General features: G+C 39.0%; 1 protein-coding gene across 7 annotated transcripts in view; it reads left to right on the top strand.

Moving 5' to 3' along the window:
- NSD1 (nuclear receptor binding SET domain protein 1) overlaps positions 1–26071 on the top strand; it is a 153833-nt gene that overhangs the window by 74972 nt on the left and 52790 nt on the right. For all 7 annotated transcript variants that reach the window (XM_010846564.1, XM_010846563.1, XM_010846568.1 and 4 more), the window contains 4 exons: positions 1542–4110; positions 16433–16557; positions 19026–19296; positions 20356–20465. In XM_010846564.1, the coding sequence (XP_010844866.1) occupies positions 1542–4110; positions 16433–16557; positions 19026–19296; positions 20356–20465 (3075 nt within the window). The remainder of the gene's footprint in view (positions 1–1541; positions 4111–16432; positions 16558–19025; positions 19297–20355; positions 20466–26071) is intronic.

The raw sequence follows: 26071 nt of genomic DNA, 5'->3' as shown, positions 1-26071 counted from the left end.
TTTTAATAAAGAACATGATGTTTTTGTTTCATTTGCTTGATGTTGTGTTTTAGTCCATTCTAAAAGGGGAAATAGTTTCTTTTAAATTTGTATTTCCTACTTTTAGACTATTATATAAAAATCATAATTTGGATAATTTTGAGTCAGTATGCAGTCCCTGCTATTTCCAACTGGAGTTTCTTCGTCTCTAAAACTAAGGTAGTAATATATACCTTGTTGAACTCTCGTGAGGATTAGCAATAAATAATTTGTATGTCACAGTATTCATGCTTTGAAACAACTAATGTGTGCTACTATTAGGATACAGGAGGCTAACTGCATCCTTTCTAATACTTTGGGTAGTTGGTGGTGGGGAGATATCAAAGTTTTTGTGTCAAGCCTTTTAAGTATGTGTATTAAACAAGCCCCCTTTCAAAAGAGTTTGCTTGGGCTTTCAGGTTCTGGAAAATTGATGTACTATGACCATAGCTAGACAATTAATGGCTATGTGTTTGTGTCTAAAGTAAATCAGATGATCTGTATATTGCTTTATAAGAAGAGGCTACCTGTGTAGTGGCCTGAATTGTTACATGGTCAGCAGAACATCTCTTTCACAAGTATTAAAGTATTTGTGGACACTAAATGATAGTTAGAACCTTGACTAACATCTATTCTATGAGGCCAGGGAGGGAAATAAGAGTCTCGAAAATTAGATATATTTCACAGAGCCTCGATGTCCTTATGCTATGCTGCTACTGCTGCTAAGTCGCTTCAGTCGTGTCCGACTCTGTGCGACCCCATAGACGGCAGCCCACCAGGCTCCCCCATCCCTGGGATTCTCCAGGCAAGAATACTGGAGTGGGTGCCATTTCCTTCTCCACCTTATGCTATGAGGATTCAAGAGCATGTATAACTTGTTAAGCTATCCAGGGTGTATTGGTGTCTCTGCACTACATGATTAAGCCCAGGACACTGTTTGATTATAATCCAGATTGTATATAAAACATATAGAAAATTCTTGATTAGTCAAGGGCCTGGTGATAACCTGAGTTTCAAATTTCAGGTCTTCTAGGGCAGATCTGACTTAACTCATTTCCAGTTCTAGTTTTTCCACATTCATCTTCTTTAGCCTTTTGTTTTCTCTTTTATGCAACTCAGCAAGTGCTTGGCCTTCATAATTCAGGAAGGAAATCTTTATGATTGGCAGAGTAAGCAGGAGTCATCTGGTTATTCCTTGACTTAGTAATATAATGTTGATTAGTAATGTAATGTAGTAGTCTAATTTATGGTCCACTTTTTGTGCTTTTACTGGTAAGGAGAGTGGAGGGTTTCCAGGATCTCCAGTGATAGATCTTAGTGATAGAAGAAGTGTTGCGGAATCCCCATTAGCTAAGGTCTGACTGGGCTGTGGGAGGTAACAGCCTGACAGTCCCATAAAAGAGCCTCAAAGAAATATAATAAGGCTTGAAAAGCTTCTGATTTGAGAGGTGTTCAGTGATCATTTCCCTATTTCCTCTTCTATTTCTTAGATGAGTAATCATCTTTTTTTCTTTACATTTAAGGTTCCTCAGAAGATTTTGAGTAAATGGGAAGCCAGTGTTGGTCTTGCTGAGCAGTATGATATTCCCAAAGGGTCGAAGAACCGAAAGTGTGTCACCAGTTCAATCAAGTTGGACAGTGAGGAGGATATGCCATTTGAGGACTGTACAAATGATCCTGAATCAGAACATGACCTGTTGCTTAATGGCTGCTTGAAATCTCTGGCTTTTGACTCTGAACATTCTGCAGATGAGAAGGAAAAACCTTGTGCTAAGTCTCGAGCCAGAAAGAGCTCTGATAATCCAAAAAGGACTAGTGTGAAAAAGGGCCATATGCAATTTGAAACACATAAGGAAGAACGGAGGGGAAAGATTCCAGAAAACCTTGGCTTAAACTTTATTTCTGGGGATGTGTCTGATAAGCAGGCCTCAAATGAACTTTCCCGGATAGCGAACAGCCTCACAGGGCCCAGCACTGCTCCAGGAAGTTTCCTGTTTTCTTCTTGTGCAAAAAACACTGCAAAGAAAGAATTTGAGACTTCAAATTGTGACTCTTTACTGGGCTTGTCTGAGGGTGCCTTGATCTCTAAACGTTCTGGGGAGAAGAAGAAATTCCAGCGAGGTCTGATGTGTGGTTCGAAAGTACAGCTCTGCTATATTGGAGCAGGTGATGAAGAAAAACGAAGTGATTCCATTAGTATTTGTACCACTTCTGATGATGGAAGCAGTGATTTGGATCCTGTAGATCATAGTTCAGAGTCTGATAACAGTGTCCTTGAAATTACAGATGCTTTTGATAGATCAGAGAACTTGTTACCTGTGCAGAAAAATGAAAAGGTAAAGTATTCTAGGTATCCTGCCACAAACACTAAGGTAAAAGCAAAGCAGAAGTCTCTGATTACTAACTCACACACGGACCACCTAATAAATTGTACCAAGACAACAGAGCCTGGAACTGAGACGTCTCAGATTAATCTCTCTGATCTTAAAGTGTCAACTCTTGTCCGAAAACCCCAACCAGATTTTAGAAACGATGGATTTTCTCCAAAATTCAACACATCATCAAGCATTTCCAGTGAGAACTCAATAATAAAAGGTGGGGCTAAAAGTCAAGCTCTGTTACATTCAAAAAGCAAACAGCCCAAAATTCGAAGTATCAAGTGCAAACATAAAGAAAACCCAGTTGTAGCAGAACCTCCAGTTGCAAATGAGGACTGCAGTTTGAAATGCTGCTCTTCTGATAACAAAGGCTCTCCTTTGGCCAGCATTTCTAAAAGCGGGAAAGTGGATGGACTGAAACTACTGAGCAACATGCATGAGAAAACCAGGGATTCGAGTGACATAGAAACAGCAGTGGTGAAACACGTTCTGTCAGAGTTGAAGGAGCTCTCTTACAGATCCTTAAGTGAAGATGTCAGTGACTCTGGAACGTCAAAGCCATCGAAACCATTACTTTTTTCTTCTGCCTCTGGTCAGAATCACATACCTATTGAACCAGACTACAAATTCAGTACATTACTAATGATGTTGAAAGATATGCATGATAGTAAGACCAAGGAGCAACGAATAATGACAGCTCAGAACTTGGTCTCTTATCGGAGTCCTGGTCTTGGGGACTGTTCTACCAGCAGTCCTGTGTCAGCTCCTAAGGTCTTGGTTTCAGGAGGCTCCAATCACAGTTCAGAAAAAAGTGGAGATGGCACTCAGGATCCAGTCCACCCTGGCCCTGGTGGGGGTGACTCTGCACTGTCTGGGGAGCTGTCTACTTCCCTGCCTGGCTTGGGGTCTGATAAAAGAGACCTCCCTGCTTCTGGCAAAAATCGTTCAAACTGCGTTACTAGGCGCAACTGTGGTCGATCAAAGCCATCCAAATTTCGAGATGGTTTTTCAGCCCAGATGGGAAAGAACACAGTGAACCGTAAAGCCTTAAAAACAGAACGCAGAAGAAAACTGAATGAGCTTCCAGCTGTGACTCTTGAGGCTGCACTACAGGGAGACAGAGAGAGTAGGGGTTCAGAGAACAGCTCCTCCAGAGGTGAAGCAGAAGACCCTGGTAAAGAACCAACCCTTCAATTAATGGGCCATTTAACAAGTGAAGATGGTGCCCATTTTTCCAGTGTTAGTTTTGATAATAAAGTCAACCAGTCTGACCCTGAAAAAATTCCTGAAAAAGGCCCCTCTTTTGAAATCAGGAAAGTCCCAGAGCTGGACTCTGAAATGAACAGTGAGAATGATGAACCCAATAGTATAAATGAAGCAGTGCCTAAAAAGCGATGGCAACGTTTAAACCAAAGGCGCACTAAACCTCGTAAACGCACTAACAGATTTAAGGAAAAAGAAAACTCTGAGGGTGCCTTTGGGGTCTTGCTTTCTGCTGACCCTGTAAAGAAGGAAGATGAGTTCCCAGAGCAGAGACCTCCTGCTTCGACAAACAAACTAGAGGATGCACTGACAGATCCAAATCATGCCAACCACTTAGATTCAGCTGGGCCGCGGTTGAATGTTTGTGATAAATCCAATGCTAGCAATGAGGAGATGGAAAAGGAGCCGGGAATTCCCAGTTTGACTCCTCAACCTGAGCTCCCTGAACCAGGTAAGGATTCCTAACTGTGAAAGAAAGGGGCTAGATGAAGTGACGATAATGATACCCTACCAAGTGTGGTCTGTTTTCACGGAAGACCTAAGTGTAAATTGGGAGGGAAGGGTTAATTACTTGAAGCGAAAAAAGGGCTTTATGTAGAAGGGTCTGAATTTTGATGACCAGGTTTCCACATACTTTCAGAAGTTACGTTTAACCAAGAAGCTCTTTTTTCTTTTGCTTTTAATAAGTATCAAGATCTGTTCCCCATTTCATACCTTTTTAAATCTGTGAACTTTGGGGGATGCTGTATTTGAGAGGTTCTGAGTGTAAGATTAAAATCTAGTTGTTAGTTTACAGAAAGCAAATAGATTTTATTGAATGTTAAGCTCTTACAGCTTAAGGAAGGCTCTCCTGTTATATAGACAAAGGGGATATGTTTTTGAAAAAATGTGACTGTTTCATGGTACTTATTTGAAGAACTTAGATGTCTTGCATCCCTTCTGGAATGAAGTTTGAGAATAAATTTTTAAAAATCTGAAATGCCAGGGTATCCTACCTTAGCTGCAGAAGGAAAGCAGCATACATTTTTCAAAATATAAGTATTATGCATTGAACTGACTTTTCCCTAAAAGATTTCTCCATGTAGATTCTGTTTTCTAACAGCTTTATTGAAATATAATTCACATATCGTAAAGTTCACCTTTTGAAAATTGGTACTTCAGTGGTTTTTAGTATACTCAGAGACTTGTGCATCCATAAACATGATTAATTTTGGAACATTTGCATCACCCTAGAAAGAAATCTTGCAGCCTTTATCAATCTCTCTTCATCTCAGCCCTGTCTGTAGATTTGCTTGTTCTATACATTTCATATAAATGGAATCATATAATATGTGGTACTTTGGGTTTTTTTGCTTTGTGTTTATATCAGCACTTTATATTTATTATGGTAAAAAACACATGAATTTACCTTCTGAACAAGTTGAAAGTATATACTACAATCTTAACTGTATGCGCATTATTGTACAGCACCATTTATTAAGCATGCTGTACTTTTCCCCATTGTATGTATAGTCTTGTTCAGTCGCTAAATTGTGTCCAACTCTTGCAACCTCATGGACCCTGGCATGCCAGGCTCTTCTGACCTCTACCAGCTCCTGGCGTTTGCTCAGATTCATGTCCATTGAGTTCGTAATGCTACCTAATCATCTTATTCTTTTTGTCGCCCCCTTTTCCTTTTGCCTTCAATCTTTCCCAGGATCAGGGTCTGTTTCCAGTGAGTTGGCTTTGCTTCACGTGTCCAAAGTGTTGGAAATCCTTTGTCAGAGATAATTTGACATACGTTTAAGGGTTTATTTCTGTACTCTCTGTTCTGTTGATCTGTATGTTTGTCTTTATGGTAATAACAAGTTTGTTTTGACTACTGTAGTTGTGTAGTATGTTTTGAAAACAATGTATGATCAGTCTTTGTTAAGAGTATTTTGAGTATAGGATGGCTTTTTTTTATTTCTGCAAAAAATGACATTGGAATTTTGATAGAGTACTGAATCTGAAGATCACTTGTGTAGTATGATGTTTTGTTAATGTTAAATCTTTGAATCCATGAAACAGATTGTCTTTTCATTTATTTGTGTTTAGTACTCAACTCCTTCACATCCTTGCTTAAGTTTATTTGTGAGTGTTTTATTCTTTTTTATTGTATTGTGAGATTATTTTCTTAATTTTCTTTTTGAATTGTTTGTTGTTATATAGAAACACAAACTGGTTTTTAAAAATTAATTTATATAATTCATTTATTTATTTATTTATTTGATTTGATTTGATTTTTAAACTTTACAATATTGTATTAGTTTTGCCAAAGATCGAAATGAATCCGCCACAGGTATACATGTGTTCCCCATCCTGAACCCTCCTCCCTCCTCCCTCCCCATACCATCCCTCTGGGTTGTCCCAGTGCAGCAGCCCCAAACAACTAATCTCAAAAATATACAAGCAACTCCTACAGCTCAACTCCAGAAAAATAAATGACCCAATCAAAAAATGGGCCAAAGAACTAAATAGACATTTCTCCAAAGAAGACATACAGATGGCTAACAAACACAGGAAAAGATGCACAACATCACTCATTATCAGAGAAATGCAAATCAAAACCACTATGAGGTACCATTTCACGCCAGTCAGAATGGCTGCGATCCAAAAGTCTACAAGCAATAAATGCTGGAGAGGGTGTGGAGAAAAGGGAACCCTCTTACACTGTTGGTGGGAATGCAAACTAGTACAGCCACTATGGAGAACAGTGTGGAGATTCCTTAAAAAACTGGAAATAGAACTGCCTTATGATCCAGCAATCCCACTGCTGGGCATACACACTGAGGAAACCAGAAGGGAAAGAGACACGTGTACCCTAATTCATTTATTTTTAATTGCAGGATAATCACTTTATGGTATTGTGTTCGTTTCTACTAAACATCAACACACAATCTGATGTTTTTTTAAAAAAATGTTTATTTTTGACTGTGCTGGGTCTTCATTGCAGTGAGGGCTTTCCTCTGATTGTGGCAAGTGGGGGCTGTACTCTCTAGTTGCAGTGTTCAGGGCTCTCATTGCGGTGGCTTCTCTTGTTGCTGAGCACAGGCTCTACGGTGAGCAGGTTTCAGTAGTTGTGGCTCCTGGACTCAGTAGTTGTGACACACGGGCTTAGCTCCTCCTTGGCATGTGGAATCTTTGTGGATCACAGATCGAACCCATGTCTCCTGCATTGGTAGGCAGATTCTTTACCACTGAGCTACCAGGGAAGCCCAGAAACACAACTGAGTTTTAAATGTTGATTTTTCTATCTTTCAGCTTTACTCAATTCATTATTATTCTTACGGCTTTTTTTTGTGGAATCTTCAGGGTTTTCTTTACATAAGATCATGGCATCTATGAACTGAGATCATTTTACTTTTTCCTTTCCAATTTGAATGTCTTTTATTTATAAAATGTCTTTTATTTATAACTGTTTATAATTCTTGTCAAATAGCTCTGGCTTGGACTTCCAGTGTTGTGTTAAATTGGCAAGAATGGGCATCCTAGCCCTCTTCCTGATCTTTCAGTTTTTCACTATAGATGCTCATGTTAGCTGTGGGATTTTCATATATAACCTTTATTTTAGATTATTTCTTTATGTTCCTAGTTTGTTGAGTGTTTTCTATTAGGAGAAAGTGTTGAATTCAGTCTTTTCTGCACCAATTGAGATGATGGTGGTGCTTCCCAGGTGACTCACAAGTTAAGAATATTCCTGCCAAATCAGGAGAGGCAAGAGATGTGGGTTTTATCCTGAATCTGCTCTCATCTCACATGCTAGCAAAGTAATGCTTGAAATTCTACAAGTCAGGCTTCAACAGTATGTGAAGCGTGAACTTCCAGATGTTCAGGCTCGATTTAGAAAAGGCAGAGAAACCAGAGATAAAATTGCCAACATCTGTTAGATCATCAAAAAAACAAGAGAGTTCCAGAATAACATCTATTTCTGCTTTATTGACTACTCCAAAGCCTTTGACTGTGTAGATCACAAAAAACTGTGGAAAATTCTACAAGGGATGGGCATACCAGACCACCTTACCTGCCTCCTGAGAAATCTATGTGCAGGTCAGGAAGCAACAGTTAGAACTGGACATGGAACAACAGACTGGTTCCAAATCAGGAGAGGAGTATGTCAAAGCTGTATATTGTCAGCCTGCTTATTTAACTTCTAGGCAGAGTAAATCATGCAAAATGTCGGGCTGGATGAAGCATAAGCTGGAATCAAGATTGCTGGGAGAAATATTAATAACCTCATATATGCGGATGACACCACCTTTATGGCAGAAAGTGAAGAGGAACTAAAGAGCCTCTTGATGAAAGTGAAAGAAGAGAGTGAAAAAACTGGCTTAAAACTCAGCATTCAGAAAACTAAGATCATGGCATCTGGTCCCATCACTTCATGGCAAATAAATTGGGAAACAATGGAAATAACGAGAGACTTTATTTTTTTGGACTCCAAAATCACTGCAGATGGTGACTGCTGCCATGAAATTAAAAGACGCTTGCTCCTTGGAAGAAAAGCTGTGACCAACCTAGACAGCATATTAAGAAGCAGAGACATGACTTTGGCAACAAAGGTCCGTCTAGTCAAAGCTCTGGTTTTTCCAGTAGTCATGTATGGATGTGATCAGATCAGATGTGATCAGATCAGATCAATCGCTCAGTCGTGTCCAGCTCTTTGCAACCCCATGAATCGCAGCACGCCAGGCCTCTCTGTCCATCACCAACTCCCAGAGTTCACTCAGACTCACGTCCATCGAGTCAGTGATGCCATCCAGCCATCTCATCCTCTGTCGTCCCCTTCTCCTCCTGCCCTCAATCCCTCCCAGCATCAGAATCTCTTCCAATGAGTCAACTCTTCGCATGAGGTGGCCAAAGTACTGGAGTTGCAGCTTTAGCATCATTCCTTCCAAAGAAATCCCAGGGCTGATCTCCTTCAGAATGGACTGGTTGGATCTCCTTGCAGTCCAAGGGACTCTCAAGAGTCTTCTCCAACACCACAGTTCAAAAGCATCAATTCTTCGGCGCTGAGCCTTCTTCACAGTCCAACTCTCACATCCAACCATGACCACTGGAAAAACCATAGCCTTGACTAGACGAACCTTTGTTGGCAAAGTAATGTCTCTGCTTTTGAATATGCTATCTAGGTTGGATGTGAGAGTTGGACTATAAAGAAAGCTGAACGCTGAAGAATTGATGCTTTTGAACTGTGGTGTTGGAGAAGACTCTTGAGAGTCCCTTGGACTGCAGGGAGATCCAACCAGTCAATCCTAAAGGAAATGAGTCCTGAATATTCATTGGAAAGACTGATGCTGAAGCTGAAAGTCCAATACTTTGGCCACCTGATGCTAAGAACTGACTCATTGGAAAAGACCCTGATGCTGGGAAAGATTGGAGACAGGAGGAGAAGGGGACAACAGAGGATGAGATGGCTGGATGACATCACCGACTTGATAGACACGAGTTTACTCAAACATGAGTTTGCTCAAGCTCCGGGAGTTGATCATAGACAGGGAAGCCTCATGTGCTGCAGTCCATGGGGTGGCAAAGAGTCCAAAGCGACTGAACTGAGCTGAAAGATATTGAAATCAGGGTGTTGTCTTATTACTGTGGAATTATATTAGAGAGCAGTAGCAAAAGATATTTGAAAATAACCCATATATTTTCAAGTGTAATGTGTCATTTACCAAGAAAGATTTTTAACCTAGCCATTGAAAGCTTCAGTAAAGTTAGAAGACTGAAAAAGCACAAAGGGCAATTGCAGAGAAGTAAGCATTTAAATGAGCAATTAGTATCAGAATGAGAAATTTATTTCAAAGATACTTTAAAAATCCCATGTATTTGGAAATTAATTGTCCAGTTTTAAACAGTGGGTGTATCTTAAGAAGCCATAGCAAGGAAATAGAAAATAGAAAATAAAAATGCAAAGAGAGTTTTCCAGAATTTGTTGCATGCAGCTTCAGATGCTCAGTGTAGTTGAATACAACGTGGAGTTTTGAATAAGGTATGAAAAGAAAGCAAATAATGGACACTAGGATAAAAATTTGTGAAATTTTGAACAAAATCTGTAGTTAATAATGTTGTACATGTTAATTTCCTATTTTTGTTTGTTTTTACAAAGCATAGTATTTCTTTAGGTTCTCAGAATTGAATTAGAAATGTCAAGCCTCATTCAAAAAATGTTTTTAAATCACTAAGAAGATAAGCTTTCTAGACTTTTAGGTGTAATACTTGATGCCAAAATACATGAAATTATATCAAAGTTTTGAGTGAATATAAATTAGAAATCTCGCATTCAGATTAAGTCAAACAAATGGAATGAATGTCATAAAATTTTTTGCTAGACAATAACTCATTTTTTCCAAAGTACATGTTATACATATTGTGTATATATATATGTATACACACATATATATATGCATATACCCACATAAAAGCTTTTCTATTATGCTTATAAAGACTTAAGAAAGAAAATTTTTTTAAAAAGGATGGAGAAATTGGAAAACATGCTGAATGAAATAGTAGCACTGATTTTGAAATAGAAGAAGTAAAATAAACTAGATAAAAGTAAAAATCATCATAGAGTGTACTTGTTTTTAAACATGACTGCTCATTAGAAACACATCTGGAGCTTTGGAGAAAAAAGTAATACCTGGGCATTTGTATTTTTTACCAAACCAAGATAATTCTCATATGCATCTGGATTTTAAAAAGTGATTACAGGTTTTTCTATAAAATGGTAGTTTAGTCTTAAAGAATTCTAGTATTTTTTGTTGACTGTCATGGTTTCTTTTAGATATTGGTGTTCTCTTGTAGATCACTGAGTTTCCTGAATACAATTGTTTTGAGTTCTTTGATAATTCATAGATCTCTGTTACTTTATGATTAGTTTCTGGAGATCTATTTTGATTCTTTGGGATGTGTTTCCTTGTTTCTTCGTATATTTCATAATCCCTCCTCCCCCTACCCCCCTGCCCCTATTTTCATGCATTTGAATTTGATTAAACAGCCACTTTTCTGAGTCTTTACAGAGATGCTTCATATAGGGGAAGGCATACCAATCATCTTGGCTAGAGATTCTGGGGACCTCTGGAGTCTTTTTTGTAGAATGGGTTTGTGTGGACTTGTGTGTGTAGTTTCCTAATCAGAGAGGTTTGTCTATTTCTTTTTCGGGAGTTTGCAATCTCTTGCTTCATCTTGTGTTTTTCTGCAGTACTGCAAGTTAGTTGTTGCTATTGCAACAAGCTTTCTCACTGTCTTTAATTTCAGCAGCTCCCAGGTATCTAAAGAAGCCAGCTCTCTGTTAGCTCCCACAAGCAGGCCAAACAGGTACTAGTCCCTTGGGCAATTTTCTAAAAACCCAGATTTCCAAATGCTCCCTCTTTTACCTCCCTTTGTAGAGAGAAGCCAGGATTTTAGTACTTTCTCCCAGTCTTACCAATCTGGCCCCTGTCTATGTCACTATAGCCCCTCTGGTTCCACAACATGTTGTTCCCTCTCTCCCTTATTTGTAGTGCCTCCAAGAGTCCAAACTATGTGACTTCTGTTGGGTTCCCAGTCAGATTAGACAGAAACGCAAAAACTTCAATGTTGGACACCTCCAACATTCAGCTTTAAGGGGGAGCTCAATTGTGCTTGCTTTCGGAGTGGCAGTCTCAGGTAAAGTGGATTGGCTCTTTTAATCCATTTCAGTGCTGTTTTTCATGGGTTTGTACTTGCCCTGGGGTACTGTAACTTCCTAACTGATTCTGCCTTCCTGTTGAGGAACTGCCAGAATGTTTTGCAAAGGTGTCTACCTCTACATATGCACCTATTTAACAAAGCTGTCCTGGTTGGTGTCAAGTGCTATCTCATTACTGTGGTTTTGATTTGCATTTCCCTGATGACTGACAATATTGAACATCTTTTTTTATATGTTTTTTGATCAGTTAAAATGTTTATTGGGCTGTTTGTCTCTATTATTTAATTGTAAGAATTCTTTACATGGTCTATATATAAGTCCACTGTTAGGTATGATTTGCACATATTTTCTCATATTTTATGGGTCACCATTTATATTCTTAATCATATATTTTGAAGCACAGACATTCTTAATTTTGACAAAGTCTGATTTGCCTATTTTTTCTTTGGTTCGTTGTGCTTTTGGTGTCATAGCTAAGTAACCATTGCTTAATCCAGTTGTCTCAGCACAATTTGTAGAGAAGGGTATTCTTTCCCCATTGAATGGTCCTGGCACCCTCTTTGAAAATCTTTTGACCATAAATGTGATGGTTTATTTCTGGACTCTCAATTCTTTTTTATTAATATATATGTCTAACTATTTGCCAGTACCACAAATTCTTAATCTTTTAGTAATTAATTATTGTAGTTCTGAAATCAGAAAGTGCAAGTCTTCCAACTTTATCCCTTTTCAAGACTATTTTGATTCTTCTGGATTTTTACATTTCTGTATTTATTTTAGGAGCTTCCTATCATTTCTACCAAAAAGCCAGCTGGGATTTTGATAGAGGTTGTGCTGAATCATAGGTCAGTTTGAGCAGTGTTGGCATTGTAACAATGTTAGGTTTTCCAACCTATGAACAAGAGATGGCATTTCATTAATTTAGGTCATCTTTGATTTCTTTCAACAATATTTTGTAGTTTTCAGTGTACAACTCTTGCACTTCTGTTCATTTTATCCCTTAATATTTATATCCTTTTTTGGTGCTATTATAAATAAGATTATTTTCTTAGTTTCATTCTTGGATTTCTCATTGCTAGTATGAGTATTGTACAAGTATTGTACAAGTACAATATAGTTGACTTAAAAAATTTTTTTTACTTATTTTTTTAATTGAAGGATAGTTGCTTTACAGAATTGTTGGTTTCTGCCAAACATCAACATGAATCAGACATAGGTGTACATATGTACCCTCCCTTTTTGAAGCTCTCTCCCACTTTCCTCCCCATCCCACCCCTCTAGGTTGTTACAGAGCTCCAGTTTGAGTTCCCACAGTTGACTTTTATATATTGATCTTATGTGTTGCAACCTTGCTGAACTTTTTTTAAAAGCTCTAATCATTTTATCCTGAATTCCTTAGGATTTCCTGTGGTTCCCTAGTAACTCGCATGGTAAAGCATGTGCCTGCAATGCAGGAGACCCGGGTTCGATCCCCGGGTCAGGAGGATCCCCTGGAGAAGGAAATGGCAACCCACTCCATTATTCTTGCCTGGAGAATTTCATGGACAGAGGAGCCTGGCAGGCTATAGTCCATGGGGTTGCAATGTCTTCAGCCAAAAGAGATTGTTTTGTTTCATCCTTTCTAATCTGGGTACATTTTGTTTCTTTGTCTTGCCTAGTTGCCCTAGTTTAATCCTTCAGTGCATTGTTGAGGACAAGTAGAGTGAACAGACATTCTTGTGTTACTCCTGATGTTAGGGAGGAAAGCTTCTGGGATTTCAGCATTTAACTATGATATTTATTTACTGGGATTTTGATACACAGCCTTTCATACTGAGAAAATTCCGTTCTATAGCTAGTTTGTCTTTCAGATTTTTTTTGTGTGCTTACTGAGATGATTATTCCTGTTTATTTCGTTTAATATGACCTATTAACTTTCTTATGGGGGCTTGAATTTTCCTGTCCATCAGACTGTAAACCGACAGGAGGATCAGTCACAATTTCTCAAGGACTTGTCCTCTCTCCTGCTCCCCTTCTACTTGGTGCCGAAGCACCTTTCCTTGTGGTCTCCTGGGGATTGGGATACAGTTTACTTCTGTTTCACTGTAACTCTGAGGATAGAGTCTTTTGTGGCCCAAGTTTAGTCTCCTTTAAACTCCTGCCTCCCAACAGGGTTGCCAAGAAGTCCTCAGGACAAAATCAGTTTCAGTGCTCTCCTTATTTCCGTGGGCTATTACTTTCCATTGGATTTTGGTTTATAATTCTTTACAGTTTAGTCAGTTTTTACTTTGTTTAAGATAGATTTTTAAACATATTTACGCAGTATTTGTATTTACTTTCAACAGTTGATTTGGGCTGAGTAACTTGCCATTATTATGAACAGTTGTTTATATTTTTGCCTCCCCCGCCCCCTTTAAATTCTTTTTCCTCTGAGATCCCAGAACCAGAGAAGTAGAGGATTTAAAAATCTGTATTGGTGGATTGATGTTGCTGTTAGTATTCTAGTTTCTTGGAAAATACCAGTGTTTTGAAGAAAAGATCTAAACTTACTCAGGGTAAAGTTTACGTTCTACAAAAGTCACACACTTTTTAAGTGTGCAAGCAAATGTTTTTTAGTAAATTTACTGAGTTGTACAAATATCCCTATAAATCAGTTTTTGAATATTTATAGCATTTCTGTGGAGAAGGCAATGGCATCCCACTCCGGTACTCTTGCCTGGAAAATCCAATGGACGGAGGAGCCTGGTAGGCTGCAGTCCATGGGGTCGCTAAGAGTCAGACACGACTGAGCGACTTCACTTTCACTTTTCACTTTCATGCATTGGAGAAGGAAATGGCAACCCACTCCAGTGTTCTTGCCTAGAGAATCCCAGGGACAGGAGAGCCTGGTGGGCTGCCGTCTATGGGGTCACACAGAATCGGACACGACTGAAGTGACTTAGCAATAGCAGCAGTAGCAGCAGCATTTCTGTAAGATACATCATAGTTAGCCCCTGTTCCTATTCCTAGTCCCAGGCAACCACTTGTCTACTCTCTTATCTCTATAGATTTGCTCTTTCTGGACATTTTATATTAATGGAATTATACAATGCATGATCTTTTTGTCTTTGTTTTTTCATTTAATATAATGTTTCTGTGGATTACTAATATTGTGGCATGTAGCAATATCTTACTCATTTTGGCAGTGTACCCAGGATTACCCATGTCCCTGATGTCATATTTCTCATTTCCAGCGTGTTCCTCACTTTGAACATCCTACCTTGCACTCGGGGACTCCCACAACAAGCGTGCCCCATGTCCTGTGCATGCTGGGCACCTCATCTTTCTCTGCACCTGCCAGGAAAATCCCACATTCAGGGTGCCCCATGCCTAAAACACCCCTACTTTATAACTTTCTATGTCTTGAGAACCCTATATTCTGTGCACCTAGCACCTGGGCACCCAGGCCGCAGATATGGATGGCTCTGCTTACCTGTTCCCTGCTTTCCAACGCTTGCCCTCTTTTTGTTGTGCCCAGTGTCTTGGGCCCCCATGCTGACTGCCCTGGGTGCTGTACCCTAGTTTACCCCAGTGCTTGCTAAGCCTGTGACCTTTTCTTTTGTGTTCCTTTTATTAAGAGAACACCCATATTGCCACATTAAAATGAGGCAGGAATAACATTCTCTGAAGTCACCATAATATGAAGTACTCCTGGCCCCTTGAGTAGATTGTATCCAGCATTCTGTAGGCATTAGCCTCTGCTCCCAAAGAGTTTATGGTATAGTAAAATGATTCTTGTTGTTGTTCAGTCGCTAAGTCTTGTCTGACCCTTTGCCACCCCATGGACTGCAGCATGCCAGGCTTTGCTGTCCTTAACAATCTCCCAAAATTTGTGCAAATTCCTGTCCATTGAGTCAGTGATGCTGTCTAACTGTCTCATCCTCTGCAGTACGAAAAATAAAGTGATTACAACGTGTGAAGTATATTAAGACTAGGATAAAGTTTTATAGGGAAATTATAATAGATACTTGTTTCACTGTTAATTCAAAGAGAAATGGTATGGTACTTTGATATTTTGGTTATAAAACATGGCAAGAGCTATTTTTTTAAAGCAGGTACCCAGAATTCTACATCTTATCTTTTCTGTTGGGGTACATGCCATACATTTTAAAATGTTATATTGGCATACATTTAATGGTATATGGATAACTATTTTTTTGATGTTTCTAAAGTGAAACTCATCACAACTGTGATAGAAAGTACGTGTGAAATGCTTTTGAAATTCATGTTGTAGTACTGATTGGGTAAATATTCTATCTGGATATTCATCAAATATTCTGCATAATCCAGCGAGAAGTTGTTGTTTAGTCACTAAGTTGTGTGATTCTTCTGCAGCTCTATGGACTATAGCTCACCAGGCTCCTCTGTCCATGGGATTTCCCAGGCAAGAACACTGGAGTGGGTTGCCACTTCCTTCTCTAGGGGATCTTCCCAACCCAGGGATCAAACCCATGTCGCTTGCTTTGGCAGGCAGATTCTTTACCGTTGAACTACCTGGGAACCCCCTTAAGAGAGATGCTACGTGGTGTTCTTTATGAACTTGCCTGATTTAGAATCTGTATTGTATTATTAGCTCTGTTGCTGTAGGACGCTGTGTGCTCTGCTGTGCCTAGTTGCTCAGTCATGTCTGACTCTCTGCGACCCCATGGACTGCGGCCTGGCAGGCTCCTCTGTCCCTGGGATTCTCCAGGCAAGCATGCTAGAGTGGGTGGGCATGCCCTCCTCCAGGGGGTCTTCCTGACCCAGGGATGAAACCCAGGTCTCCCACATTGCAGGTGGATTCTTTACCATCTGAGTCACCAGGGAAGCTGCTATAGGACTAGTTTCAGTTTAATTTCCTTGAGATTAGGAGGGCTGTTTGTGGATAGAGCAACAAAGGTCTTCCTTCCTCCCAATTTTTGCATAAGATAAACCATAGCAAATCATTTTTACCCTCCTGGAGCTTAAATCATGGTGTTTTTTGTGAATTTCCTATTTCTCTTCCTTTGGGAATGCAGAAATGGTTATAATGAAAACATTGGGTTTCTCTCTAACTTTTTGTTTAATACTGAACTTGTGCCTCTTGTTTTAGCTGTGCGAACAGAGAAGAAACGCCTTAGGAAGCCAAGCAAGTGGCTTCTGGAATATACAGAAGAATATGATCAGATATTTGCTCCTAAGAAAAAACAAAAGAAGACACAGGAACAGGTGCACAAGGTATATTCCAACATTTCAACAATGTTTTATCAGTCCTTTTAGGATACTGCAATTTTGCCTTCAGTATCATGTTTCATCTTAACGGGACAATAGTTTCGTTAACTGGAATCTTGTTTTGTAGTTTTTTATTTCCAGTTTCTGGCATAGTATTTAGCATATACAGAAAAGGTATAAATGATTCTATATACTATGTGTATATAGTGTGTGTATGTATATTTTCCCCTTTTGCTTTTGAAATGATTTTAATGATTTAGAAGTATTACTGTGATAAAATATTTAGTAAAAAATAATACAAATAATATAAAAATAATAGCTTGATCCTGATTCTGTCAACAAATGTTACAGTATCTATTTGCTTTATTTTTCACTTGAATTGCTTGAAACTCAAAATATTTTAAAGTAAATAGGAGATATTTTGCAGAGAAGGCAATGGCACCCCACTCCAGTACTCTTGCCTGGAAAATCCCATGGACAGAGGAACCTGGTAGGCTGCAGTCCATGGGGTCACGAAGAGTCAGACACGACTGAGTGACTTCACTTTCTCTTTTCACTTTCATGCATTGGAGAAGGAAATGGCAACCCACTCCAGTGTTCTTGCCTAGAGAATCCCAGGGACGGGGGAGCCTGGTGGGCTGCCGTCTATGGGGTCACACAGAGTCGGACACGACTGAAGTGACTTAGCAGCAGTAGCAGCAGAAGAGATATTTTGACTCTGTTTCCCTAGGTAATATGCACCTCTAAAAATCTAATGACAAATCCTTATTCAGATTTCTCCAGTTATTTCCTAACCTTTATATTTAATTTATCTGAAACAAGATCCAGTCCAGGGCTACACTTTATATCTTACTGTTGTATTTCTTAAATCACTTTAAATCCGGGACAGTCCCTGCTTTCATGACCCTATGTAAGTGATGAGAGTGACATATTAAGAGTATCTGCCTTCTCAGTTTGCTTCTAGGTTCCCTGTTAAGTGGTGGTTTTAACTAATATTTTGATAGATTCAAGTTAAACATTTTGGCTAGATTACATCATAGCTGTTGCATGACATTGGAAAGTATTTAACCTCCACTAGCTCAAAATGGTGATTAACTGATGTCTGTGGTTTGAGTTATGCTTCACCTCTTTTGATCAAGCAACACTACATGTATAATTAATTTGACTCCAACAGAATATCCTGTTTCCCATCAGCTATTTCCCTGATTTTTTAAATCAATTATAATTCCTTGTCTATATCAATAATTTCATTTGAGGTTATAAAATTGAAGACTTTCAGATTTTATTATTTCTTCTGCTTATATTATCTGGCAATCTCATTTTATAGTATAGAAATGGGTATGTTTCTTTCCCATTAATGTATCAGTTCAACGTTAGAAGTTTATTATTAGCTGCTTTTATTGATGACACATTAGGGAATCTTTTGGAGAAGGAAATGGCCAACCCACTCCAGTATCTTTGCCAGGAGAATTACATGGACAGGAGCCTGGCGGGCTACAGTCCATGGGGTCTCAAAGAGTCGGACATGGCAGAGAAACTAACACTTTCAGTTTAGGGAATCTTTTTTGTCTTTTTTTAGATCATCACTATGGCCTTAATGAATTTTTATAGCTTTAGTGTTTCTCAGTCTCTGTGATGTTGTATGATGTGCTTTGGAAACGAACCAAGATCATTCTGTCGTCCCTGAGATCATTTTGTCGTTTTTGTTGTATCTGTCAATGACGTTTTTACCCTTTAAAATTATAGTGAAATATATATATATAACATAAAATTGATCATTTTAACCTTTTTTCCTCCCACTTTTTGCCTATTTTTGTTCTTGGCTGTGCTGGCTCTTCTTTGCTGCACGTGGGCTTTCTCTAGTTGTGGTACGTAGTGGGTGCACTTCGTTGTGGTGCACAGACTCCTCATGGTGGTAGGTTGTCTCGTGCAGCATAGGCTCTAGGCGTGCCAGCCTCAGTAGTGCAGTGTGCGGCCTCGAAAACACAGGCTCAGTAGTGTTGTCAGCGGGCTCAGTTGCTCTGTGTCATGTGGAATCTTCCCAGACCTGGGATTGAACCTGTGTCTCCTGCACTGGCAGATTCTTATCCAACTGTGCCACCGGGGAAGTCCCTGACCATTTTTTAAGTGTAAAATTCTGTGGCATTAAGTATGCCATCATTGTCTTTGGAACTTTTTCATGTTCCCAAACTGAAACTCAGTACCTGTTAAAATGTTTCCACTTCCCCCTTCCTTTAACCCCTGGCAACCACCATTCTATTTTTTTGTCCTGTGAATTTTCCTATTTACAGAATTCACCTCATACAATATTTGTCCTTTTGTGTCTGCTCATCTCAGTTAATGTTATGTCTTCAGGTTTCTCCCATTTGTAGCATGTGTCAGGATTTCATTCCTTTATAAGTGCATTATTCTTTTTAACCCTTAAACCACAACACTTTTGGCCTATGGATTGCCCGTTTATCTTTTGTTCTTAGGTAAGTTCCCGCTGTGAAGAGGAAAGCCTTTTAGCCCGATGTCGATCTAGTGCTCAGAACAAACAGGTGGATGAGAATTCTTTGATTTCAACCAAAGAAGAGCCTCCAGTTCTTGAAAGGGAGGCTCCATTTTTGGAAGGGCCCTTGGCTCAGTCAGAACTTGGAGGTGGACATGCTGAGTTGCCACAGCTGACCTTATCTGTACCTGTGGCTCCGGAAGTCTCTCCACGGCCTGCCCTTGAGTCTGAGGAATTGCTAGTTAAACCACCAGGTAAGATGGGGATGGGTCTCAGTATGTAAGTGGGTATACTTGGAGGACGCAGGAGATTTTAGTATATTTTGATGGAAAGCCAGTAGTGTATCTGTGTACAACAAACTATCCATTTTGATCCTGGGAAATTCTAATAGTATTGTCTAATGGATACAGCTACTGATCATAAATTGGTGGTGTACTGTCAGGAAGACATATTAAAAAAAAAAAAAACTAGGCACCTTATACTGTTACTGCTCTTCATAATTGTTGATCAACCACAGTGTGAATCAGCACTCAGACTAGGATTCTGGGGAAGAGCACTGCATACTCGTTGAGTAAACACATAAAAATTATACTTCAGATACTGATTTTACCAATCTTTGTGTTACTTGGGAAGGTGTTTTTAATTTTATATTTTTTTTAATACTGACTATTGAGTATTGTAGTCAGCCAAGGAAAATTCTGCATGTAACTTTCTTAAATTCCCAAGAATTGCTTGTGATGTTATTCTTTAGAAAGGTGTCCAGTTGTGCAGAATCAAACAAGACAGAATCAAAAAGAATAATAAAGATGGTCAGCAGTTCATTCCCCATTATGCGCCAAACTGTTATTTGGCTGTTTTATATAATTCTTAAGAGCAGTCCTATATAGTAAATAAGTGTCTCTACTTATTTAGGAACAGAACAAAAGTTCTACTTTTGGTCCATTTATGCCCAGAATTCTGGCTCTGTTGAATTCACTTCTCTTTTTTTTTTTTTTTTTTAACCACCAGTTGATTACTCTAAAGGCAGTTCTGCCCTTTCGATTTCTCCCTTAGTTCATTTGTGTATATACACACACATTGACATAAGAACAGCCTCACATTAGTTTGTGTCTATATTCAGAACTATTTTCTTATTTTGTTTTACATTAACTAGTATTTTAGAATAAATAAATTTTTACCCTGTCTCTTCCCAGAATATCATGAGAAAAACAAAAAAATAGGATGACTAATTTTTGCATGATATATAGGTTTTTTAAGAAATCAGCTTGTGCCCAGTTTCTAAATCATCTAATGAAAAGATACATGCATTTCAGGAAATTATGAAAGTAAGCGTCAGAGAAAACCAACTAAGAAACTTCTTGAATCCAATGATTTAGACCCTGGATTTATGCCCAAGAAAGGGGATCTTGGCCTTACTAAAAAGGTATGTTAATTTTAGTCAATTCTAAAATAGGGTTGCATCCAGGAAATAGGGGATTTTAAAAACAAATCTTTTAGTAATACCTATAACATCAATGCACATGTACATAGAAATTCTAGAATGTCAGAATATATATGGTTGATCTGAGTGATTCTACATTAAAAGACCATTTTGCATTTGCATGGACATATGTACCTGTTGGTTTTAGATTTTCTTTTCAAATGAAAATGAAAAAAGCCTTTACAATTGAGTAAAGTTTGCATTTGTTGTAATCTCTCTTCTGGGCTCAAAACCTCTTACCTGATTTCTACTTCACTTCTGTCTCTACAAGCCACTGTAAGTTAATGCCATTGCATTCACTGTCTGCGTAATACCTCAGAGAAGACCCTGTTCAACTATATTCCAGGCAGAAACATTTCATCTTCAGTTTTGTGAACTTGGTTCCCATTAGCCAAGAAGGCATAATTCTATAGTAGTTAGAAATAGAAAATTATTTTCTAATTCTATAATGGATGATAACTGGATATTGATTTCTTAGGATATATCCTGTTCTTTTTGTATTTGAGGAAAAAGTATATGTTAAAGTTTCAGTTGTAGGATGCACAGATTTCCTGTTTTTAAATATATATATATATTTATTTGGTTGCATTTGGTCTTACAATAGTTATGGCACACAGGATCTTTCATTATGGTGGACAGACTCTCTAGTGTTTGCACTTGGGCTCAGTGCTTATGGCGTCCATTGCTCTGTGGCATGTAGGATCTTAGTTCTCTGACCAGAAATCGAACTTGCATCCCCTGCACTGCAAGGAGATTCTTAACCACTGGACCACCAGGGAAACCGCCAGATTTCCTGTTTTTAGACATTCTTTTTCCTTAAAGAAAAAATGTAAGATTGTAATCAAGTCATAAATAAATTGAGTTTCTGGAATTCTTTTCTTAGCCCTGGCAAACTTCTAATCTTTAATCCTATATTAAGTCCCCTTGTTTTGTTAGTCACCCACCAGTAAATGTAAAGTTTATTTGTATTTTTATTAATATATTATTTTAAAAAGTCATTTTATGTACTTTAGTTTTTCTTCTCAAAGCAATCTTATGTGACATGGACTTTTCAGTTTTTCTTAGGTTCATCTCCTGCCCTCTGCATTTTCTCTGCAGTTTGTGCAACCTTCAGTGACAATATGTCTCCAACTCACTACCTCTTGTTGTTCCTTATACTCTAGTAAGGCTGAGAACATCTCCTGCAGTGCTTTCTCTCCTGACTTGTATTATTCAAATCATAGCCACTTTGCAAGATTGTTGGAAAAGGGCCAGGGAAACTGGGATTCAGTTGAGCATGGAAGTGACTTTTGCAGTCAGATGATAGATTTAATAGGTGAGTCATGGGAGGCCTGTTGTCTTACTGCTAGAAGTGCAGCACTGCAAATATCAAAAGCAAGTAAGAATTCAGGCGAGTTAAGTGAATGATCCCCTCCTCCCATTTTGTGCTAAGCTGCTTCAGTCATGTCCAACTCTGTGTGACCCTATGCAGTGCAGCCTACTAGGTTCCTCTGTCCATGGGATTCTCCAAGCAGGAATACTGGAGTGGGTTACCATTTCCTTCTCCAGGGGGTTGGTCTTCCCGACCCAGGGATTGAACCTGTGTCTCTTACATCTCCTGCCTTGACAGGCAGGTTCTTTACCACTGCTGCCATCTGGGAAGCTCTACGGAGCTATATTTGACATACCTAAGTTAATGATTTGAAGAAATAAGATGAAATTCGAATCCTCAGTTTTGAGGTTTTGAGACTGTGTTACTTAAAAAATAGTGTTAATTTGTTGTATAATAACTGTAAATGGAGACCTTTAAAATTGTATTTTAAAAAAGTTAATCTGTGTAACCTTGCTCTGTCCAAAGTAGGTTTCTAATCTGAAATTTAAGAGGATAAAAAGCATGATTTAGTTGGAACTTCCTTGGCTGTCCAGTGGTTAAAAGAGTCCTCACTTCTACTTCAGGGGGCAGAAAACACATGGTTTAGTTGATGTGTGTGTGTGCGTGCTCACTTGCTCAGTTGTGTCCTTCTCTTTGTGATCCTATGGACTGTAGCCTGCCAGGCTCTTCTGTTCATTGGATTTCCCAGGCAAGAATACTGGAGTGGGTTGCCATTTTCTACTCCAGGGGATCTTCCTGACCCAAGGATCAAACCAGTGTTCTTCTGCATTTCCTGGTGGATCCTTTTTCCACTGTTCCACCTTGGATGCTGATATAGTTAATACACTTAATTTTAATAAGCGAATGTGTCCCAGAACTCTTGAGATTTAATTTACACCAATAAAATGCACAGATCTTAATTGTTTGATGTCAGTTGATAGACAGTTGAATATACCATGTAAGTACCAGCCAAACTAAGTATGCTATATAAATCCACTACCCCCAGAAGTTCTCTTGTGCCCCCTTTCATTAATTATCCATTCTCGTCTCTTTGAGAGGCAAAACTTTCTAACTTTTGTTACCATAGGTTAGTTTTGCTTGTTCTTAAAGTTTTGGTTGCGCTGGGTCGTCATTGCTGCAGGTGGGCTTTCTCTGGTTGTGGTGTGCAGGCCTCTGGTGATGGCTTCTCTTGTTGCAGAATATGGGCTCTCTAATGCATGGACTTCCATAGTTGCAGATTACAGCCTCAGTAGTTGTCGCAAATGGGCCTCGTTGCCTCGTGGTCTGTGGAATCTTTCTGGAGTAGGGATCGAACTTGTGTCCCCTGTATTAGCAGGCAGATTCTTAACCCCCAGACCATCAGGGAAATCCAGTTTTGCTTGTTCTTAAATGTCATATATTTTGTTTTGTTTTTGTTAGCTGGCTACTTTTATTCAACACACTTATTTGAGATCCATCCACAAAGTTGCTATTTCGGTAGTTCATTTCCTTTTATTGCTGGGTAGTAGTTCAAGTACAGTTTGCTTGTCGTTTTTCCTGTTGAGGCACATTTGTGTTTTCATTTTGGGGCTATTAATCATAAGGCTGATATGAATATACTCAGAATCTTTTTGTATACACATATTTTCATTTTCCTTGGTGTTGTAAATACTTAGGGTTGGGAATGCTGGCCCATAAATGTTTTCCTTTTAAATAAAATGCCAAACACTTCTCCAAAGTGCTTGTGCAACTTCACATTCCCACCAGTGGTATATCAAAGTTCTGATTGCTCCACATCTTTAACAGCGTTTTGTTTACTGGTCTTTTTAAAGTTTAGCCATTGTAGTGGATATGAAATGATACCTAATTATGGTTTTAATTTGTATTCTCTAGTGACTAATGATTTTGAGCCCCTTATTATGTGCTTACTGTCCATAACAACTATTCAAGCACACATATTTTTGGTTGGGCTGTTCAGCTTTTTTATAGTTGCCTTTTTAGAAGTACTTTTTGTATTTGGAATATGAGTCTGTTGTCAGGTATATATACTGTAAATATTTTTTCCCAGTCTGATGGTTGCCTGTTCATTTTTAAGTTGTATCTTTCATGAAAAGGAATTTTTAAAGTTTTTTTTTTATGATTTATATTTTGTGTTTATTTTAAGAAATCTTTGCTTACCACATCAACACAAAGATGTACTTGTTATGATTTCTTTAGGGATTTTATGATTTTGATTTTATGTGTAGATCTTCATTTTTAAAAAAAAATAATTGATTAATGACTTTATTCAATAGATTTCTGTGAAGAGTGAAGAATAAGGGATAATACTTGTATTAATTTGGCTGCCATGACAAAGCAACACAGGCCAGGCGGCTTACACAACATTAATTTTTGCACAACTCTGGAGGCCAGAGTCTGGGATCAAGGTTTCAGCAGAATTCCTTTCTTCTAAGGTCTCTCTCTGTAGCTTGTAGACGTCCGTCTTCCTCCCTGTGGGCATCACGTGGTTTCCCCTTTGTGTGTCTATGTTCTAAGCTCTTCTTATGAGGACACTAGTCCTTTCCTGCTCAGTAGAGCAGCAAGGGTATGAACAGTGAGAAATGAAGGAGAGTCTGGGGGAGTGAAGTCCATTGTTACCGTAGGGTCCCAGGCTGACCCTCATGTAGGTTATTGGAACCAGGACCCAGGCACCCAGAGAGCTGGGAGGAGGGGGCCTGGAGCAACTCATTTCCTGTCACCGTGTTCCCCCACAGGTCCCTGCTGGGCAGCATCCACTTCCTGCCCCTGGTCTTCCTGAAGGTACCCCTGCTCCTGGGCATGCTTGGTGTTGTCCTCTGGGTCAACAGGCCTCTGAGGAGATCTGGGGGAAGTCCCAGGAAAATTGGTAGCCCCCATGCTCTTCAATGTCTTGTCCAGAGAGAAAGACTGATAAAAGTTGGAGGTTCCATTGCAGTAGGACTTCAGTCTTGCCCAGTTCCAAGGAAGGCAGAGCGGGTGCCGTCAATAATCGAAATGGGAAACAGTCTTTTTTTCTTTTTCTTTTTTTAGTTTTATTTATTTATTTATTTACTTTACAATAGTGCGTTGGTTTTGCCGTACATTGACATGAATCTGCCGGGACACGGTCTTTTTCAAATTCTTCTACCTGGGTTGAGCATGTCCTGCTCTGAGAGGCTAAGACAGTCATCTTTTTCTGATGTCATACACTCATTCCTTCACTCACTCATACTCATACACATGGTCTCAGGGGAAGGTTCGGGGATTCATCTCTATAGTTTGAATAAGAATGAAGGGGATCCTGGGACCTCCATTGACCAGCAACATGATGCCTGGAAGAAGAGTCCTTATCTGGGTCAGTGGTCACTTTAACTCAGACCCCAGGGTCCACTTTGATTCTCTCAGCCCCACACCAGTAAGTGTCTGCATTGTTTTGCCTGAGCTCCTGCAGGTGTATTGAGAAGCCGGAGCTAGTGTGTTGAATGAAAACTGCAGATTATAGAATGAAACAGTGCCATTTGCAGCAGCATGCTTGGACCTAGAGATGATGATACTAAGTGAAGTAAACAAGAGAAAGACAAATATCATATGATATCACTTATATGTGCAATCTAAAAAAAAATGATACAAATGAACATATAAAAAACAAACAGACGCAGAGACAAAGAAAATAAACTTATAGTTACCAAGGGGGAAAGGAGAGGGAGGGATAAATTAGGAGTTTGCGATTAACATATACACACTACCATATATAAAATAGATAGCCAACAAAGACCTACTGTATAGCACAGGGAACTCAACTCAATATTTTGTATTACTAATAACCTATAAGGGAAAAGATTCTGAAAAAAGTTATGTGTTGTATACAACTGAATCACTTTGCTATATACCTGAAATTAATACAACATTTGTAAATCAACTATACTTCAATTAAAAAATTAATTAAAAAAAGAGTTTGAAAACCCCAAAATAAAAAAAGAATATGCAGACGATGACCTGTTGAATGAGGAGGTACAAGCCACTCACATCCAAAAATCCCACTTGGGAAGTGAAGCCCATGAGGTCATTTTGTTTGAAGCTGTTGTTGTTTAGTCCTTAAGTCATGTCCAGCTCTTTGCAACACCATGGACTGTAGCCCACCAGGCTCCTCTCGTCTTTGGATTTCCCAGGCAGGAATACTGGAGTGGGTTGCCATTTCTTTCTCCAGGGTAGATCTTCATTT

This window comes from Bison bison, unplaced genomic scaffold (genome assembly GCF_000754665.1).
Source record: "Bison bison bison isolate TAMUID 2011002044 unplaced genomic scaffold, Bison_UMD1.0 scf7180017864238, whole genome shotgun sequence".
Lineage (NCBI taxonomy): Eukaryota > Metazoa > Chordata > Mammalia > Artiodactyla > Bovidae > Bison > Bison bison.
The sequence above is the reverse complement of the archived record's forward strand: the minus strand, read 5'-3'. Positions and strand labels throughout refer to the sequence as shown.